Source organism: Buteo buteo, chromosome 2 (assembly GCF_964188355.1).
Source record: "Buteo buteo chromosome 2, bButBut1.hap1.1, whole genome shotgun sequence".
NCBI lineage: Eukaryota > Metazoa > Chordata > Aves > Accipitriformes > Accipitridae > Buteo > Buteo buteo.
Genome location: NC_134172.1, coordinates 40,362,094 through 40,384,438, shown reverse-complemented (window position 1 = coordinate 40,384,438; position 22,345 = coordinate 40,362,094). Strand labels below are relative to the sequence as shown.

Below are 22,345 nucleotides of genomic sequence, written 5' to 3'. Positions count from 1 at the left end.
TAATAATTCAGATTAAGTGCAAATATACCAACGCTGCTGGTCAGAGTTCCATTGACTTTTACAGGACGGTATTATATGTAGATGTTCATTACAATCCGAATGCAGAAACAGCATCTTGAATTGGTTAAAAAAAAAAAATCAGTTTACAATGCATGTCTTGAAGACCTCTAATTAAAACAATGCTTTTCAACAGACATCACAATCTTCCCCTTTTTCCCCACAGTGAAAAAAACTGCATTTTGATCTCTGTAGGGTTTTGCGTGTTTTTCTTCAAATTTATTAGCTTCTGTAATTATACAGTCCATTTTATTGTTAAATCAGAAACAGTAAGAGAACACTCTAGGTTGGTATAGTCATTTTACAATGAGCATATCAGCTACAATACCTTTACCTAATGTTGTCAGAAAACCAAAACAGAACCAGAACAGCAATTTTTTTTTTTTTTTTTTTTTTTTTTTTGACAAACCTGCTTATTGAGATACCACCTATTCTGTAAGGAAGAAAATACTTGAAAAATAAAAAAGTTAAAATTTAGTTAAAAGCTTTACTTGTCTGGGAGCAATCTCATAAAACTCTTTTTAATATGAGCACTTCACTTCACAAAAACTATTTACAACATTTTGCTTGCAGTTTGGTCACATTATCTACACACATTTGCAGAAGATCTTAGGCAAAATAGGTATGTATCTTCTTCTGACATAGGCTATCAGATTGATTGCACATTTTCCTTTTACATAATGGCTCTCCTACAGTGCACTGAAGTCAGTGATCACTGTCTAATTACATTCTCAATTTATGGCTCAACAATAAAATCAATACCACTTCAAACCCAAATATCTGAGCGGCTGAATTAAATATAGTGTGAAACATGTGGATTCTACTTTTTTGGACCTGATTTTCAAAAGAATAATTCACCTCACTAGCACAATTAACAAATTGTGCAAAGAAATAAAGGACCTGTGCATCCAATTCATTTGAAAATCAAGGCATCTTGTCACATTCTGTCAATTGATTTCCCTCTAGTTACAGCTCATTTAAAAAATGTTCCGTCTCCCTATGGCACTATAATGAATTTTTCAGCACGCTATTACTGAATTACAGTATCTTTTACATATATATTATATTTTGGCCAATAATGTAATTTCCATGTTACACAATATCATTGCCTTCACAAGCAGAGTTGCTACATACATTCACAGTTTCAGTAGATTGTAATTAGCTTCTCCAGTTGTGCTTTAAAAACTCCAAATATTTTCCAACAGTAAGTGCAAAGCAAATGTCCTATGCAGCTACAATTGGTCACAGAGTTATAAACTCCATAATTACGAGAAGAGTGTTCTCTCATTCTCCATTTTCATCACCTGCTTTTTCAGGTATGACCTCCAGACTTCGACGGGGCTTTGAGATTTCTGCATTTTCAGTGCCTGGCTTATTGAGTCCACATGAAAGAGTGGCATAATGGATTTGTTTCAGATTCTCCAGTGCTTCATTTTTAGCATATTTGAGAAGATCAGCTTGTCCCTGTAAGAAAATAAATGCAGTTAGAATACACACTTGATAATAGGACTCTCTTTTTTTTTTCCTCCCTTCTGTTTGTTTCAGATTAATGGTACAGTTGCCCTGCTCAAAAAAAGCCAAAAAAACACCCCAAAGAACCCCCAAACCCAAAACAAAACTCAAAATTGGATAATTTGATGTTAGTAAGAACCAAGCTCTTTGCTTTCCCTGGAGCCAACCAGTTGCATAAACAAAGGGATAGGGATCATTTCTACCTAACAATTTTCAGGAAAGTTATCTGTGCTGTATTTTTAATTGATGGGGACTACAAATGTTTCTGCATAGAGAAAGTCATGAAGGCTGATTTTAATACTTCAGAGAGCCATTAAACTGTTTTGGTTTTTTGGTTCTTACAGGGGTTTTTTTCCTAGCAAAGTGATTCATTCAACAGGAGCATGGTAAAGGATCAATGCTTGTCAAGGCATGAAATATGAAAATACAGGTTGGCAAGCAACATATAAAAAGGACAGTGATGACAAAGACTTCACAGGGCTGTCTGCAGTTCAGCGCTATCACTGTCCCTCTTTACTTGCACTCTTAGTCTTCACAGTAATCAAGTTTTAAGTAAAGCTGTAAGAGAAGCTGTCCCAGACTTGGGTGATTTGGCTTTGTCCTGCAGTATTGGCTACTCCGTCTCTCTGTGTTGATTAAAGCCCTCTAACAGCAACAGCTCTCATTAGCAGACTATGGACTGCCTTTCCTGCAGCCATTACCTGCCTATTCTGCCCGTGTGCAGGGAATGAGCACGGCTGTAGCGCATGGTGAGCACACCTGTCTTATGGGTGGACACAGAGAAGTTCACAAACTCGTGCAAAGTCTGGAAGGGCCAAAGCAATTGCACTGTGCCTGCACTCCCGAAGGAGAACTGCCCCACAGCTTACAGAAAAGTAAATGATGCTTCAAAAATACCAGATCTTAAAACAGCATCATTTCCAACTGAAAGGGAGAAAAACACACACAAACAAACAAAAAAACCCCAGGTACTGTAGCTCCTTCAGACTGTCAGTTCCTATAATGTCTAATAAGGTATGAACACTGACTGCACCTTTTCCTGTAACTGGGGTACACAGGTTTCTCCTGTGTAAATTCTAGCTCCTAAGAGACACTTCTCTTGAAGAGATGCTAATGTCTCTTCTAGAGACATAACAGATATGTTGCCTCTCCTCCTCTGCCAAATAAGGTTGAAATCCAGCTTTACTTTTTGATTTAAAAAATGAAGGAGGAGAGGTAGAACAGCAGTCAGACAAAAACATGTGTGCACTCATGGTGTGATACTTCAGCCTTACTCAGGACATAAATACTATCCTATGAAGTAAACAGAATTACGCATTTGAGGCACACAAATTGAAAACAAATATAGCTGTCTTCAAAGAAATAATGCCCCCTCTCCCCTTATCCAAGACTATAATAGCCAAAGTGGTTTTTTTTCTGATCACCAGACAGGAAAAAAAATCTAGAAGTTGACCAATCACAGCACAAGCTTCAGTAATATTTTCTTCTGAAGAACACCAGGGCTACTTTTTTTTAAAATCACATACTTTTTTCCAAACTGACAAACAACTAAAAGCTAATTTAAAACACTCCAGCAGACTAAATGAGTCATATCTGGAGTGCATCTGTTTCTAGCCCAAGCTCCATTTTACATGGATTAGTAGAATATAGTTCTGGAACTTTAATCAAGTTATTTATTATAGGCAGAGCTGCTAGCAACAGTCTATTAATAACGTTGCCCAAAACTTCTCATTTAAAAAAAACTGCTTTCAGTTGCTTATATGCTTGCCAAACTTTTAACTACTTAAGCTGATACTTTCTATGCAGGATTTTTGCCATTGGCAGATTTTATTATTATTACTATTTAATATTATTCTTCAACCTCATCCATATGGTTCATTCAGTTCTGAGAATAAAGGCAGGAAAATGCTGTCAGGATTTCTTTAACAATCTTCCATCCTTCCCTCCCCACTCCCACTTGGGTAGAGACTTGTAATTCAAATGACTGCAGGGACCCAGAGTAGTGGATCTATGTTATGAGCTTTTAATAAACAGAAATCAGATTTTGAACGTGGTTAGTACAATCACTCAGGATTTCATTCTTGACCATTCTTCATCTCTTGACAGCTCCAGCAATGTGGTAAGACAATGCGTATTCCATTCCCAGACAATAATAAATATGCATTAGAAGAAAAAGTTGGGTTTTTCCTGTATGGCTTCTCCAAGTTGTCTTACCACCAACATTTGGTTGCCAGTGCAGGCAGTCCAAAAGCCAGACTGGAGGAGGGGACAGGGACTCTGGTGATGAGGTGGATGGAGAAAAAGAGAGGGCAAGAGCAATCTCCAGGACTGACCTGGTAAGAAGCCTAGGACTGCAGAAAGGGAAGTTGGACTGTACTATACAAAGCAGAGAGTAGATCTTATTGAAAGAGGAGATTGTGAAATAATGAAAAACTAACACAGTGTGACAACACTGAACTTGGATCAGACAGGTGAGTGGAGAAAGGGAAAGATCAAGGCAACATTTGGGACTGGAATACAGAGGGAAAACAGATTGACAAAATCCACCATTTTGAAAGAAGTCTGAAAATGATAGACAAGTAGAAGGACTAAAAACTGAGAAAGAGTGAGAGAGCTTGGTAATGAGACTAAAAGCTGGTGAGAGAGAAAAACAAACAAAAATGCAGAGCAGGGAGAAGACTGCAGAATACAATGAAATTGGGAAAGGTGATGAGAAAACTAAAATTAAGACTCATCAGGAAGGATCTCTAGAGGAGGTGAAGAGGGGGCAATATGAATTGGAAAGCAATGGGAAAGACCTGCCAGAAGAGAAAATTAGGTGCCAAGTGGGAACAGAATACTGGATGAAGGAGAGACGGGAAGGAGGAAGCCAAGGGTTAGCAAGAATGGCTGGATTTTCAGCAGGGAACTGGGAGTGTCTGGGCAAGACTGATCAGGGAAGATGAACTTCGTAGACAAGAGAGGATCTGGGATAAGGGACTGGCTTATTGCAGATAAAGGGTTCAGACTAAACACATTCAGCCAAGTGGGATCAAGTTTAGACCAGGGTGAAACAGAAAAATGAATCTGTGTATATTACTCTCTTCTCCAACACACAGAATGAAGCACTTGATTTCCGAATGCACTGAACTCAGAAAAATGTTGGTGAAACCAACTGTGTTGTCATTATCTTCTGACGTGTCTTGATCCAAAGATAAAACAAGAGCCAACCGCTGCTATGAAATATGGCACAAGCTCAACTGAGAGAGGTCTGCGCAACTGATGTAAAATGCCTAGCTCTGTTGATGTACCATCATGAAGCCATATGCTGGGGAAAAAAAGCAGTATGCATCTTAAAAAATCAAGTTGTAGTCACAGTGAACACTGTTGAACAGTAATACAACGCATGTGAAAGGCAGAAAAGTAAAACAGTCATCCAGATCTGAAAAAATTGCCCACACACACTCAATTAAAAGAGCTCAAAGACCTTTCTTCTAGTTATATATCAAATGTCTCTTGTCCAAGGGCTCTGAAGTTTCAGTTTCAATTCTTTATATTCTATGCATCCTGTAGCTGCATAAGATCCTTATTTTTGCAGTAGGTGCCGTTGACTTAAAAAGTAAGTTAATAGCACAGTCAGTTGACTACAAGCTGGAACACGGGATTCTCTCAGATCTATGGACTACTTGGAGGTCTTTCACCTTCTTACCAGCTCCAAATGGCTGTAGGCTACTTGCTCTGATAAACTGCATATTGTAAAGCCAATACAAGAAACCTATCAATGGCTCAGACCTTAGTCTCAATGGCTCAGACCTTAGTCTCAATGGCTCAGACCTTAGTCAAGCAGATTTATCATAAGGAAGTAGAAAAAATCCCCACATTCAAAGAAACAAAGCTCTGGTCTGCAGAGACAACTCAATGCTGGAGTCTGGAGCAGTTGCAGAACCAAACCCATACGTTTCTCACTATACAGCAGGGCTGCCTTTGTCAGGCTTTCACCTCAGATAAGTCAAAAATGTAAATGAATTTAGTCCTTAGCGTTGTCTGGTAAAAACACCACAAAACTCAAATTTACTCCCAGCACTTTGGTTAACAGGCAGTTTGTGATAATTCCCAGCTAGGAATGGGACCGATACAGGCCTTGCACATCCCAAGTGCAGAGGACCATAAGAGCACTGTCCTCACAGCAGCAGATGGCAATCGCTGCTCCCTTTCCTTCACCGTGGTTAAAATTCACTAACAGAACTGAGTGCTATGTAACTTTAATACCTATTTCACATATTGATGTTTACAAGCTTCAGAAAAAGAATAAAGCACCAAGCTGTTTTGTAGGCAGACATGAAAAAGATCTTAAAGAACATCAAAGAACAAAACTGATATTCATTCATAAGCTTTTAATAAACAACAATAAAAGATGCGAATTAATGTGGAAGCCCAATTCAATATCCTTCATACTTCTCTGTCCCAATATGCCTGCGTCAACTACTCTGTTTGGGTTTTTTTTTAAATCAACATTAAAAATCTTCTGTTTGTTTTGAAGCTTTCGGCTAATAGGCAGTGTTTTTATATCATAGCTCCTGAAAGGTAATTAAAAACAAACCCAAAATGGTTCCTATCAGTTCTCATACCTATGAAATGAGGTATCATTTCAGAGTCAATCAGATATAGCATCAACTAGAATGTCTCAGCACAGCTACCTGTATAATCTGGCATGTATTCACTCATGACTTTTGGTTAACAGGTTCTTCAGTGAGTGTGTGAACATCCAAGTAAAACTGTAGAGATGACATTTGAAATAACTGCATGAGCACTCTTTCTCCCCCCGAATCCCAAGAAACTGTATCAGTAATGACTGGGCTTTAGCTCAGGTTCTGGGACCCAAAGCTTGTATCAAGAAAAGTAAGAAGCCAGAAGCCAGTATCCCTTTCTCAAAGCGTTTCTCTGAGCAGTGGCTGCTGGGTACAATGGGACATACTGCAAGTGCTCCAGCTGACATGCTCTGACTGCATTTACAGAATCAGGACATAAAGGACTTGACTTCCTAACTTCTAAATATGGATTTAATTAGGATCCAAAATTCCACCAGTCCAGCAACATCAACAGACTACTAGTTTTAGATATTTAAATCGAACTGTGATGCAAGAGGTTTTCTGAGTACCTACAAGACTAGGCAGCAGCTATCAGAGGCTTTACAAATGCCCCATGGTGACAGAAGTGCTGCCTGAATCCACTTGTACATTTGGTTCACAAAATTGACATTATTTTAAAAAAAAAAAAAAAGTAAGAAGTTGCACCCCTGTAAGTGCCTTGAATGTTCCCTTTATAAATACATTTATAAAAATAATGTAGGTGCAGAACCAATGTCATTACAGAGATAACAGATGCCATGAACTGCATATGCCTTGGGATTTCTTTCAAGAGAAAGTAATTCATGTTGTCTAATGTGACGTCTAAAAACTCATAGCCAACAAGAAGCATCTAACAAATGCTGGAGTTAGGAGTCCCACCTTCATTCTGAGTACTTCCACTGAACTCTCCCTATGTGTTTGGAACAGCTCTTTGTTGCAAAGACTACTTTAAAGATGCTGTTAATGCTCTTCTTATGCGCATCTCAAATTCTGAGCCTATAGAGTTTTTTTCCAAAGTTTTGGTATGCCAGAGAAGTCCATAAATTGTAACATTAGGTTGTTCGTAGAAGTCTGCTGCAACAGCACTTAGAGTGATTTTCTTTCTTCAACTGTGTACTCTTGCTGGCAAGAAACGTGATTATCTATATTTAGAAAATATGAGTGCCATCAGTCTGAGTAATAACAATAAACAAATTACTAGCAAATGATCTTGCAAACTGCCTGTTTGAAGGAGAGGAATATTCTAACACTGTACAATCCCTAAATCTCTCAGATAGACAACAAAGTTCACTAAAGCAGACTAAATTTAGTCTAAGTGATGTTCTGAAGTTACACAAGTATCTCTATGTGCATATATGGGGTGCATAAGAATGGGAATGTGTGCATATACACATACACAAATTAGATAGAGATATTTCAGCTGAATTCAAACATACTATACCAATAATAAATTTGGCCACATGGCTTCAAATTAGGAAAAATAAAATCCTTTTACAAATTGCAACGCACATGCATATACATAGAGATATTTAATAGCTACATCAAATGTTCTAAACAAAGAATTCCCCTAGAATTAAGCTGTCGATTTTTGTTATTTTATCAAACTTTCCATTGCATCAACTGTAGTCAAAATGTCCCAATTGAGAAAAAAAGATCAATATGTACCTTGAGGGTAAAATGCAGCTTAATTGGCTTGGAAAATACATCAGCCACACCATGTGAGCATTCTGTGATTCCTCTGTGAGGGAGCTGAGGATGGCGCTCATGCAGAATTATTTAGTAATGCTATTCAAAGCCACACAGCAATTCCTAAATCATAGCCAAGAGGCCATGTAAAATACTGTTCCTAATTACAAGAAAAATAAAAAGTTAAATCCATCTAAGCATGCACTGCCTTCGGTGTGTTGGTTACTGAACTGTCTTGCTTGTTGAACAGCAAAATTTGGGGCCACTGAATAGACAGGAATTTATTTTTGTACGGTTCAAGAGGGAAGTTAATTTGACATAGGCAGGGAATTCAACAGAAAAAAGAAATTCTTCTTACACTGGCTCAGATTGTCACTCTCCTGATCCATTTTTACTCTAAAAAATGTGGCATTCACTTTCCATCACTGTCCTCGCATATTTTTTAGAGAAATGGAAAAATGGAAATGGAAAAACATAGTGTTAGATCAAAATTACAGTTGCAGGTCTTCTCCTCCAGACAGGAAGAGTAGCGTCTTAGAAACTGATAGACTTTTTCTATTTAATTACATCACCCAAGAGAAGTTATGGTTACAGCCTACATTTAAGAGTTTGGAGTGAAAAACCTCAATGTGTTACTTCAAACAAATCACAGCCTCTAACTTTTTGTACATCTAAATGTGAATAACAGCAATTAATATATGCCTATGTGAACTGTAATACTTGTTCTTTAAAGTTGTAACAACATACCAGAACTTTCTGTAACAACTCCTGTAAAGTTTCAACAACAGGCTGATTAAACACCTCAACAATTTTTTTGATGAAATATTAATGATGGGACAAATTGTACCTTCCTACAGATAGGAGCTTAATCTGCAAGTAGAAAAAAAAAACCCAACAAGTCGATGTTGAAGAGATTTTCTCAATAATCTCTTCAAAACAAAAGCCTTCTAACTTCATAATTACGTTAATCCTAAGGATATGCACAAAAGCCTTTCAGTGCTCTGAAGAGCCAGATCTACCATGTGGGTTCTCCAATTCCTGGCTTACACAGAAATCACGACTTCACATTTCAGTTGCTCATCAACTACAAACCTCCCCCCCACCAACCCTTATGTTCTGAATGGAAAGCAGAGATGAAGCAAAGGTACTGCTGTTTCAGGCAGCATTAAAATAGATTTGCCTATTCAAGCTGGTATCTGATACCTTTGACAGAAAAGTAAAGAAGGGATAAGAATTTATTTCCTTGACATTTGCCCAAACCCACCAAAATGATTCCCCTCCTCTCTATCCCCTAGGTAGCACAGGAATGGTACTTAACACACCCCATACACTGTCTTCAGGAAACTCTGCTCTAATAAAGGAAAAGTGATAGTCTAGTCCTTTTACCTATAAGTAGAATCTGCATACATATTTTTAGAATGTATTAACTGTACATGCTACAGCACATTTAACCTCTTTGAGATTCTCCTCTGCACTGGACTTGTGCAGTGTAACACAAGAGGGACCAGAGCACCAAGCAACACCGTGAAAAGCTTAACAGTTGAAACCAACATGGAAAGCTGGAGAAATACATATGCATTACTGCTTTTCCATAGTAGTTCACTGTAAGAAGAGGCGATAGGGAATTTTATTTTCAATAAGAACTAAAAATAAAAAAAATGTGGGAGAAAATAATTTTCTTTCTAATTAAAACAGACTTTATAGTTTAATGTAGTGATGAAATATTTGATTCAGTGGGAGAGAAAAACTCATTAGTGGATGTAAACACAAAACTTGAATAATTTGGGCTAGAAGGATAGTGTCAAGAGAATAAATTAAGGGAGGCAGTTTTACTATCTCTATAAATTTTTATATATTCTACTTAGATGAAAGACCAGTGATAAGAAACCTGAACTGTTCCACATTCTAGTTTCCTGAGGGTCTCTGGCTGAAAGCTTCTTTATACTTCATCACTTACTGTTGCATCAAAACGTAAGCAAATGCGCTCGACAATGCAAAGAGAATCCCCAGTTCATATACACTCAACTTACTCCAGTCTGGATTACTAATATAATTTGTATGTATCATTAATCACCATTCATCACTGACTGCAGTAGCAACTGTTTCCCTTCTGTTTTTCAATAACTGCATTAACCTTAACACTCTTACTCCCTTTTAAATCACAAATCAGGGTTTAAACAGCAGCATAGCTTCCTCCCAGCCGGAGCCACTTCACAGAAATCAATACTCATTGTTTCACCCATGTGTTCAAGATTACAATGGATCCTGTTAACGTTAAAAGGTTGTAAGAAGAAAACGTCAGACAAACTAAATGAAACAACCCCCCACAACAATAGAAAAGAAGAAAAATTCACTTTGAGAGTCTGCTGTGTTTTCAAGTTGTATAAACTAAACTGAATATGGTTATAGGAGTGAATAAATCCAGTTGAACTGTGACACATAACAATGACCAGTAACAATACTAGAATGTCAGTTGTGAATGGAAAAAATACAGTAACTAACCAAAGGAAGACACATTACCTTTAAAATTGTAATGTTCCATGTAAAACTTTCTACTGATTTTTGCAGTTTTCTTTCTTTTAAGCCTTCTCTTGCTCCTATATTGTGCAGGTTTTCATGAAACTCCATTGCTGTGGAGAATAAAAGAGGGAGGAATATAGTATCTATTTTAGTACATTTTTGTGATCACAGAGGTAGTGATTTGAAACTAATAAGGCAAAAGGACAGTGAAAAAGCTTCAGAAATTTTATTCTTCAAGCACAAATGGATCTGATCTAGTAATCTGCATCATTATACAACATACCAATATACACAAATCTCTCTAAGCCAAAATCCACACTGAAGTACCTGTTGGGTCACTGCCATACAAAAATGGAGCCAAGCAAATATTTACTACACAAGAATATTCTTTAAGCATAACTGAATTTGTTGCACCATATGTAAAAAACTTTTTGTGAGTTGCTATAGCATGGAAACAATAATTTCATTAAATACTCTATCCCAACAAATTTATGTTGTGCCTTACTCTTTTATGCACTAAATTTACATCACAGTTGTCCAGCTAACAGCTTATATGCTGGGACCAGCCTAGAAAATAACCTTCTCAGTGAACCCCTGAGGAGAAAAGGAGTTACTGTGAAGGAAGAGTGCCAGGTGAACCACCAAGGACATTTTACCACACCCATGTAAACCACTGTGTCCACAAAACCTGTATCTGACAAACTCCAAACCAAAAATTCTCGGCAAAACTCAGATTAGCTTGACCTAAACATTGAGTAGAGTGACCAGAGCTTTCGTTTTAACCCAGCACACTGCACAGATGTAAGAAAAACAATTTACTTTCCATGCTGCTGTTACAAGTCATATAAAAATAAATTTGAAACAGTTTCCTTCATACAGGGGAAGTAAAATATCCTTCCATGAGTACACATATCAACCCAACATGGATTACAGCAACTCTCCTATGGAAATCATACATTAAATTGTGCTCTCAGAATCTCCATCACTAACAGCATAAAGGGTATTTTGTGGGCAAAAGTTGGCAAGTGGTTGTGACTTACACCTATGAATGTAAAACCAAGTTGTAGCTTAATTAGAAATTATAATTTTAACTATGTTGTTTGACATCTATTTGCCCAGTAAGTATATATGCTTCAAAATTTACATGTAATTAATTGTCATAGAATAACCCTACAAATTTGTGTTGGCTGTCAATCCTAGAGTAGACGGACTTCTAAGGACATTATAGTATCTATTCTTCGTAGATTCTCACCCCACACTCATGTCTCATTACAAGAAAGAGATATGACTGAATGTTTTCACTGTACATTCCCTTACATTACTCATATATATATACATACATTTTAAAAATTATTCATAAATTCATTTGAAAGACAAGATTGTTCTTTTTAGCCTTTCTTACTATTTTAAATTTTACTACAAGGAAAATAAATGGCAAATATTTTTCCTGAATTGAACTACTGTATCATTTTTATTTCAAACACCTTTTCATCTCTGCCTCTGCCTCTGGAGTACAGCCTCAAGTGAGCCTTTCATATTCTATTTCCCCAAAACAGATTTCTAACCAAGTGAGAAATTAAAGTTCATTCATCCATCACCATTTCCAAGTATCCATCTCCTGTCCAAATCATCCAAAAAAAATAAACTCCCAATATGATCATGGAAAGATTATGCACAGATCCATATTTACAACATTACATTTCTAGAGCCACCATAAAAATACAGATTTTCTGATCTGTACCACGAATTCTGAGACTATACTGCTAAACTTTTGAAGTTCTGTACCTCATTTCCATCTTTATAAATATTGCCCTTCAAATCAACGGGCAGTCATGATCAATAATGACCTTGAACCGAAGCCACTCAGAGAGAGAGAGAGATTAAGAATAATGGTGAGGGACTGCATGATCGATATGAAATTGGTTATGTGTATGTATACAAAGTCACTAGCATCTCAAACATGGAGACAGTGGTTCCCACATATTCAGGTAACTAGAAGAGTTCTTTTCTGGGTCACTGACTACCTTCTGTGGTGACTCTCTTCCTTCTTTACACTCATGCTTTACACCCATGTCTCTTCTGCCAAAGTCATTCCACTCCAGCTAAATATTCCTGGCAGTTAGCAGCAACATTTCAGTGCCCTTTTTCAAAAAATGAAACAAAGTCAGATCATTCTACGAGGGCACACACATGTAAACCCTCAGCAGACAAGTGCCTTCTGCTTAAACAGCACTCAACAACTCTTATGGGCTGGATAGGGCAACTCATTATCACGCTAAACTAAAGCTACCCTACTCCAAGTCTAAACATACAACCAGGGACAAGTAGATTTGAATTTTATTTCTGTTTCTATTACTAGTTTGCCTGATAAACTGAAATGGATTATTTCACCTCTTGGTCTCAGTTTTTCCATCTCTGAATGGAATATTCGCTACACAATATAGAGACAACTTAATTTCAGGGTATGAATGCAGCACAGCATTTAAACTGCTAACTAATCTCTCTTCGTATTCCCCTTCTATGTTCCTGCTTGGTTTTCCTGCATCTTGCCTTGGAACTATTTCATGCATTAATAGTGGCAAAATAACAACAAAACTGTTAAATTACAAAATGAAACTGACTTCTTAGAAGATTAACACAAAAAGGAAAAAAGAGGAAATGGCTTTTCACTTACAGCTGCATTAATAAAATGAAAAATATGTCCATATAAACTCATGTAAAAGTGCCTTTAAGATACGCTTGCAAAGAAAACTGAATGCTAAATGTCTTTTTTTTATAAATACACAGAATTTTCTATCTCCTTGCAAGTAAAAATTCATCTCTCTCTCCTTAAGATACAGTAAGCAAATAATTTTCATGAGGCTTAACTACTTCTAGTATTATTAGTCCATTAATAATTTTGAACTGCCTGAGAGCTCTTGGACAATAACAGACACAATACTAACCCATATCACTCTTAATATATTTCTGCATATGGCACCTGCTTAATCCAAAAAGCACAAGTTACTCATGTTTTCCACTTATACAGGCAGATGTTAGAAAGGATATTATATATAAGTTTCTGAGTAATCACAAAGATTATATAGGATGTGTGTTCTTCTTGTGTTCAGACGGAATTTCCTGGGTTTTAGTTTGTGCCCACTGCACAAATGTTTTTATCTAAACTGAAGTTATTATTGATTGTTGCCTTGAGCCAGAAAGCTCAGTTCTGTAAACTTCTTTTGATTAGAGATGTCAACTTTACTAAAATCCCTATTTACACAGAATCATTGAGGTTGGAAGGCACCTCTGGCGATTGTCAAGTCCAGCTGCCTTGCTCAAAGCAGGGTCAGGTAGAGCAGGTTGCCCAGGACTGTGTCCAGTTGGGTGTTGAATATCACCAAGGACGGAGACTCCACAACCTCTTCCAGTGTTTGACAACCCAAGATCCCCACAGTGCCTTCTCTGCTCCAGCTTTCTCAGTCTCTCCTCATATGAAAGATGAACTCCAGTCCATTAATGAATCATCTCTGTGGCCCTTGGTGGACCATCACCAATATGTCTGTCTCTCTCTTGTACTGAGGAGTCCAGACCTGTATGCAGCACTACTGATGTGGCCTCACTAATGCTGAGTAGAGGGGAAGGATCACCTCCCTCAGTCTTCAGTATTGCCAAATAATTATTCTCCCCTACAGTGCTGAATCACTTTCTGGTTCCCCAGTGAATGCTGATTAGTTTAGTTTGAATTTCATGATCGTCTCAGCTTTTGACTCTCTCAGATCCTCCCCCCCAACCCTGCAATGCATTAGATGGCTTTAACGCTTCTTCATCCCTCCTGGGAAAATACCATCATTCAAGATGCTCTTCTGAAATTTTATGTACAATTCTTTTCTCCCATTTTCAATAACTTCAAACAGCATGAGGAAAACAGAAGTGCTATAAAGCTGATCTATGCAATAGGAACCCTGTATCATGTGAGGACACTTAATAAAAATTTGCTTGGTTAGTCTAGCAAAAAGAAAACCAAAAGAGGAGTAACTGCTCTGTAGCTACACATCAGTCAGGTAAGACCGTGGACGTCAAAGAATCATTTCAGCTGAAGGACAATATTAGGATGAATGTGCAACAGTAAAATTGGAATTTATGTAAAATTTATTACCATTGTAGATGTGGTTCTGTAAGCAACCTTGAAAGGGAGAAAATTACTCAAATCAATACCTCATATTCATTTTAAAATAGAGCTTGACATGATCAATTTCCAAAAATTGTACCTGGGGTAGACTTCAGGACCTTCCAGTCCTGTGTTTCCTCAACTAGCTGCATGATGTATCCTCTAAATAATATTACATGGCAGACCTCAAACCTGCATTAATTAATTAATATGCTCAGCATATTATGATGGAATGTTTATGTCTATAAACTAAATAAGAACTGATATGATAGTATAGAAACTGGGGTATCTTATTGCTATGACATACTTCATTAAAAAAATGTCTTTCCTAAATAAAACATACAAGGCAATACAAGTCTTGATGGGCTGATAAGCACTCTGAGCCTTCACTTGTCAGAATAACTTCCAGATTCAAATCTGAGCTTTGTTTTATAGTCCTGGATTTTTAATCAATATTTTAGTTGTCACAAATATATTCAAAAGATCCAAAACCTTTCGTAACTTACAAGCATGTGAGCTTATAATATGCATGTTATTGTTTTGCTGATGCTTGAAATGCTGCAGGAAGGAAGATTTATTTCTGTTGCTTCCCTGCATATTGGATATGTTGGCTTTGTAGTGCCAACACTGTATCTTCAGGAAAAAGTTTTATTTGGGGATACATATCAGAAACAACACTGTAGATACTATTAAAAGTTACTCATATTCAACTGTATTTAGCTTGGAAAAAACAGTTTCTTAATTTCTTCAAAATGAAATAACCTCATGTGAAGCTCACTATCCTTAATTACTAACTAGAAATGACACCTGTAGGAATTCGGTTAGCAATTCCTCCCACTACTGGGCTTTCACTATAGTTCCAAGGTAGTATACTTAAGATATTGATTAAAATGTGACATATACATGATTCTGCTATTTTTTAACTAACTGAGGCATATATATTGCACATATTAAACAAGTAGCCTTGAGTCACTGAGCTGCATGTGTTTGTATTTTTTCTTTTTTACTGTACAATACATATATCCTTATTGGAAAACTCTGATGTGAAAAGAGACTGAAACATGGAGAATCGGAGTGCATGTGTGTAAGGTGGGAGTTCAGACTGTTTGGAACTTTGCAATTTGTTTGCTTTTGTAAAAGTTACTATCACAAAGCCCTGGCATACAACCTCAGTTTACAGGAAAAAAATTCACACCTTTTCTTTAACTGAGAGTTGAGATACTCATTTTTCAAGGAATCCTTAGCAAAACAGCGAGCCACCCCGTAACTGCCCCCCCGCTACCAAAACCTTGCCGCACAAACCCAATACATTCCAGCAAGCACAACACTTGCTATACTGTACTGTTACAGCCAAACTTCTACTTGAAATACTCATTTGTTTTCTTTGATGAAAGCTTTCTTGCCAGGAGCACGATTTCCAACCTAGCTAAGACATGTCGACACAGCAGGTGGGCTCCTCCTGGTATAGGTTTTTTCTCTTAACAATGACCTTTATCAATGAAATAGCACAATGGCAGAACTTTGGCAATAAATGTATATACTGAGTAGGCCTAATATGAAAGAGGTAACAAACAATATTTGTCTATACCTATATAAAATACACACTGATAATACTGCAGGTAAGCACTTAACTTCAATCAAGCCAAATATATTTTATTTTATTCTTAGTAGAGCACTTTGATTTAAAAGCAAACGAAATACTTTTCAGAAGAGTAATAAGTAAGTAATAAAAATGAAATAAACATTAAGTATTTTTAAAATGGAAGGGAAAAAACATAGGGCTCTTGATCAGGTTACCACATATTGCAGCTCCGTTACTATGTACACTCATCTCAAATGCTTACAAAGTTTCTGTGAATAATTTGCATACAGAGGTTTGTTCCTTACAAGAAAAAAAATCCAAGAAAGCACTTCATACATTAAAATATTTCTTCCTACAGTGTGTCATTTAAAAGGTAATAACAGAAAGGAAAGAATTCCAGGAAAGAATTTAAGCTGTAAGTACTCTTTTCCACATATAAATATTTGATCTGCACATACAACTGCCACTCTTGGCCACATCTTTGAAAGCCAGGGCTTTAATTTTTACAGCATTAAATATGTTTCTCAATATTTTTATTTCAGATTATATTCCTTAAACATTCAGGTATTTCAACCTCACAATTTCCTCTTAAAATGAAGTTTATCAGAAAAGTGATTGGGAAAGGAGTCTGGCTACCAGATCACATCAACAATAAATCAAATAAATCATGTTAGAGAAGCAACAGAAGTCACTATAATTGTAAATGCTCACATATTTTGCTTACAGAACACTTTTCACACAAAGATTTAAAAGTAACCTCAATAAATTAATATTTAAGAGCATGTCTGTATTATCTAAGGATCACTGCTAGCTGCAAAAACTGAGTCTCAACAGGGACAGGGATTAAATTCTCAAGTACTTCCAAGCACATACTTCCCACTGAAGTCACTCAAAACATTTCATGTCATACCTGGAGAATCAGAATTTCTTTGCAGATTCTGAGTGTGCTGTGCTTCAGCTTCAAGAAGCTCCAGGTCTGAATTACTTGCATTCAAAATATTTAGATTAATACTTGACGAAATAATACATTAACTAAATCAGTTTTCAGTATTTTTTAATTATTTCAACTTTGGCAATGTGCAGTATCTCCATAGTAAGTGGAAATGTTCCCCAAATGCAGACAGCCATGTACTGCCTCTACTTAGATGGTTAAAAATACATTTTGGTGCCTGCTGCCCTTTTATTCTTTAAAAGTAGCAAAAGTAGCAAAACAAATACTATGCTTGAGATAACATTCTTATCCCAACATCCCAAATGACAATGGCATCACAGCCTGCTGAAAGCCATCCTCTCTGCAAGGACTAAATTAATATTTAGTCTATCAATCCAGACTCATCCAGTTCCATACGCAATCACAGCAATTCAGTTTTCAATATACGACACTTTCTTCAATGCTGGGGAACCACTTATGACATAAGATGGTCACCAACTTCTTTATGAACCACTGTCAGACAAGATTCAATGTAGTTGCAGCACCAAGCTTACACTGTTAGGAAGTTACAAAGAGGACATCTGTGACATCTGGCCTTGATTTAATTAAAAGTTGTTTACTTCCAGGAGTTGAGTAAGCAGCTCCACGTTCCTCAAACACTGTCAAGAACGCTCCTATGTAACATTAACCTTCTAGACACCAAAGTCGGCAAAATGCGTATCAAGCTACAAAACACATAAAACCCACACACCAACACTTTCTGTGTACCTCCAAAACAGCAGTCCTACAAAAATACACAGAAAACCAGGCCTTCACATATTAAAACATTTGCTCTAAAAGAAGACTTGGTATTTCACCCCCAATGCAGGGAAAACTTTCATCCACAAGGACAGTCCTCTGTGAAGACAGACTACATCTCTGAATGTAGGTCAAGTTAAGCCACTACACGAGGTATGAGAATGAATTAATGCTGTTAATAAAGGCCACAAACACAAAGCTACGAGGAAGAGGATTTTTTCCACAGACTGCTGTTTCCATCTTTTATTTATCAGCCTTGATCCTCAAGGGAGACCAGTGAAAGTGTAAGCAAAAAAGATCCTGATTTCATTGAATGCTAGAAAGCAGACTTAATAAAGACATTGATTTATGGCACATTAAAATTTCTCCCAGTCTTCAGATCCTGCTAAGACCACATTGTTTCATGGCAATCGTAATTATTATCTCTTTTGCTTCCACAGGAATGTAACTCCTCCTTTCTTTAATATCACCTTCTGCTCCGGAGAAGCTGGTTACCTTTTTCTTTCAAATTGCCTGATTAACACAATTAGTTAAACACAGAGCCATTTCCCCAAACTGTAATTGTTTGTTGCTATTGTTTAAAATATGAAGAAGGGGAAATGTATATCTGAAAGCTTGTTCAACTTTTCAGTGCTTTAGGCTAATAACACATGTTACAAAATTTGTCTTTCAAATTATAACAAATTATAACACTTTACTAACTCTGCTTTTTTTTTAAACACCCATCTAAAGATAGATAGGTTGGCACTGTTGGTTAGTCTCAGTCAGCAGCTGTTGTACTAGTTATGTTGTCAAATGTAGATACAGATAGTCCACGGGGGAATAAACGGACTCCTCATCCTTTCCTACTGTCTCGGGTTAGACTGTGGTTAGGATAGCAGTGTAGCCTGTGAGCTGATCTTAGTACATAAAATGTCTGCTGTATTTGTGCACTCTAGTATACTTCTCTGTATCTTAAGAGGTATAATTAATCTTGCCTCTTTCACCATTTTAGCAAGTAGAAGGCAACTGCCAAAAAATATGAACTACAAGCTAATATAACAAATTAATTTTGTAAATATTTCTGTACTGGGAAAGCCTATTTAAAATCAAGAATTCTATTTTAGCCTCTTACAATTTTATTCTGATTTCCAGTACATAACCAAATTTTCCAATCATTTTTGCTCACTGAGGTTGCTGAAAGTTGAACATGCAGCTCTAGATAGTCATGATTAATACAAGCTGATCTTTTACTGGGCTAGAATTGCATTAATAGTAGGAAAAAAAAGGCTTCATGTGAAGGGGCAAACTCAGGAGAACAATAGAAAAGTCTATGTTAGTTTAAGTGTTTGCCCTGGAAGCAGCAAGTCAGTTCATTACGAACATCTAGAAGTATAGGAGCTGTATCCTAGGAATCATCCACCCTTGTGCAAAATATATCAGATTCTCAAAAAACACAGCAACATCCAAGGTACTTCAGTGAGCTATGTACGAGGAGCAATATGTGAAAAATATGGTGTATGACTGGTGCGAGTAACAATGAAGAGAGAAATTTGAACATCAAGAAAAAAGACTGATCATTTATTCACCAATGCTACCTAAGTTAATCTAAGCACAATTCTTTACTTCCCCCCCCTTCTCCCCAGTAGAATGTGGCTTCAAGAATATTCAAGGCACAGGAGAGGAACAGGATTACAGAGCCAGGGAGTATATGCAATTACAGTATAACCTGAGCTGCTGTGGAGCTGTACCCAGAGATGCTTAGTGGAGTTGCCTGAGGAAGGACAAATAGGAAGAAAAAAAATGTAGAAAAAATGGAGCAGATGGAGTAAAAGAGGAAAGAAAAAAACAGGTTAAAATGGACTGAATACAGAAAGAAAGTTAAGGGACATACCAAGAAAAGGATTGTCCTGAATATGCCCTTTATTGACACCTTTCCTTAAGTACAGGAGACAGCCTATTGTGCTAATAAACCTACAAAATGATGTTGTGACAAGTGTGAAGAAAGGAGTTAAAACAATTTGATAGCTGGCTTAGAAAAAATGGGAAGAAAGAGAAAATAGGGAAAAGCAGGTATTTCGGAACAATGAAGACTGGCTGAGAGGGGCCTCAAAGTGCTGTTTTAGTCACAGCAGGTGATGTTTGAGTTTATGTGATGGTGGTAAATATTGCAGATTGTTTAATTTCAACAGTGAACCTCATGAAAAAATATAGTAAAGGATCCAATTATAGGACTTAACTTGAAGATCAGCATGTCCTACTGATGCAGTCAGATTAAATATTGCTCAGTTATGACATCCAACAGTAACGGATAAAGCAGCCAAAAGTGCTCCTCAACATTCATTTGTATCGATTTCTTTTCCTCTATTAATGGATTACCTAATCTGTACATAACATAAAACATAGAATATTACTTTTTCTGTATCTTACATGCTTTGTTTTGGTGGACCCTAAGTCAAAAGGCAATTTAGAATGCAAATAAGAGGAACAAACAGCAAAAGAAACAGCTCAGTAAATGTGTTGTTTTGCTGAAAGCTTATGCAGTAACAATTGGGAACTGAGAGTTATCGCTAGTTGAACAAAATTGATTTTATTACTTTAATTTTCAACTACAATAAGTATTTGCAGTGCCTGTACAGCCCTTATCCTAGTCTTTTTCTGCATGAAGCACAGACATAACTTTTTCCCAATGGATATTGTGCACTGTGTTTATCTTTGACAGCAACCAGAATGGCTGGATATTCCCTTTCTTCAAACTGTATCCTGTTTCTGACATTGCTGAAGGACTGCTTTGGAGTACATTTTTAAAAATATACTCATTTTATGTCTTTTACTACTTGCATTATTTAATAAACTAAGTCACTTCCGTTTTAGTCACTGTACAGATGGAATAAATGAGACAGTCCCTGCTCCAAAAACTTAGAATCAAAGTATGAGGAAAGACGAGAACAGATGGATAAAGAAAGAGTGGGGAGTACAAGGAAGCAATGAAAACTATTTTGGTTAAGGTGGTAGGAGGACATGTGTCAATCTAGCTATATTCGTAGGATATTTTAAAAAAACAATTCAAAGGAAGTAGCCTCGTGGATGTTTACAGCGAGCCTGTGGGACAACACAATAGAAAGCATGACGATGGCTGACAATCTATCAGGCAGTAGAAACTCCTGCTACCAAATGAGCAAACACAAGAAAAGTGAAAGCAGCTCCATACTCATGTAGAATGAGGAAAAAGTATAGAAATGAATATAGGGACAGGCATCATCAAAACAACAGCCAGGAAAATAACGTACATAATGCAAAACTATAATGGTCAAACTCAGAGAAAACGATAGTGTAGCTGAGATCCCAGAAGACAAGAAAACGTGAACAAGAGTTTTGGCTGCACAGATGACTAGGGAAGGTTACAACTCTAAAGCCACACAGAAAAAAAGCAATCTGAATTATCAGCAGACAGTGCTGGAATGCGTATTTTTGCATGATATTAGCAGTAAATTGACACTGTTAGAACTGAATACAATCATTTCATTTCCTGAATTAAAACAGAAACCCTAAGAGACCATTTCTTGTAGGTATTGTTGAGACTACTGTTTCCCCTACACACATTCATTTATCCTTACTGATGTTGCATTTCACACATTGTTTTGTAATTCTCAGTGTCACAAGATCTTCCTGTACTGTTTCATAGTCATATCTACATGAGATTACATTCAATAATTCTTTGTCACCAGCAAACTGTGTTCGCTCATTGTTTGCCCCCCATATCATTTAATGAATACTTGGAATATCGCATGTCCCTTTGAGCTCCCAGTGCTGAACACCAAAATGAATTCCTAAACTGTGGTTCTCTTTTAACCAGTGATGAGCTCAGGCAGTATTTAAATTATAAAGCAAAAGAATGCTATAGAAGATTCAAAAGAGAAGTACAAGAATGATGTGAGTTGGATACAAAGGAGGTCTACAAATTGGGTAAGGTGACCTGGACATTCAAATTCTTTACTCTAGAGAAGATACAGGAGCATTTTAGGTCTTTAACAGATTAAGGGGACGGACTGGATTATCTTTAAATTCCCTTTAGCACCTACATTCTGTTTTCTTGCAGAATCTTTAGCTGGCTTAATAGCAAAATAAATGGCACTGCAATCATTTTGAAGTTATGCAGACTTTTTTCTTAATTCTGTTAAAGAAAGAGAAGTACAGTGGGAACCAAAGCAATATTACGTTTCCTTATCTTTTCATTAGTTAATGTCTCTAAAATGCTTTCAATAACTATTTAATTGAGAACAGAATGTGTTGAGCTGAAACTAATATGCTGATATGAAGAAAACAAAGAAGTTTTTTGATATGGTTTAATTTTAAAGGACCAAAATAAGGAGAGAAGTTTCCAGTTATATGTTCTTAGAGAATATTAATAGCAAAGAACCTGAATTCTGAAAAGAGCCATCTCAAGAATTGTGGTTTTGCTTATTCAATAGGCCATCAACCTAAGTAAGAAATAATGGTGTATTTATTTTAAAATTAGTAAT

At 36.7% G+C, this 22,345-nt stretch overlaps 1 protein-coding gene across 2 annotated transcripts in view; it reads right to left on the bottom strand.

Annotated features, from left to right (window-relative positions):
• Positions 1-457: 457 nt before the first annotated feature.
• The window catches only part of PLCL2 (phospholipase C like 2), a 109,410-nt gene continuing 87,522 nt past the window's right edge, over positions 458-22,345 (bottom strand). Inside the window, exons 6-7 of one of the 2 annotated variants that reach the window (XM_075051891.1) lie at positions 10,383-10,492; positions 458-1,521 (exon numbers count right to left, since the gene is read on the bottom strand). In XM_075051891.1, coding sequence (XP_074907992.1) covers positions 1,342-1,521; positions 10,383-10,492 — 290 coding nt within the window. In that variant the 3' untranslated portion in view covers positions 458-1,341. Of the gene's footprint in view, positions 1,522-10,382; positions 10,493-22,345 lie in introns of those variants that run through there. The other variant, XR_012653648.1, reaches the window with a different exon arrangement.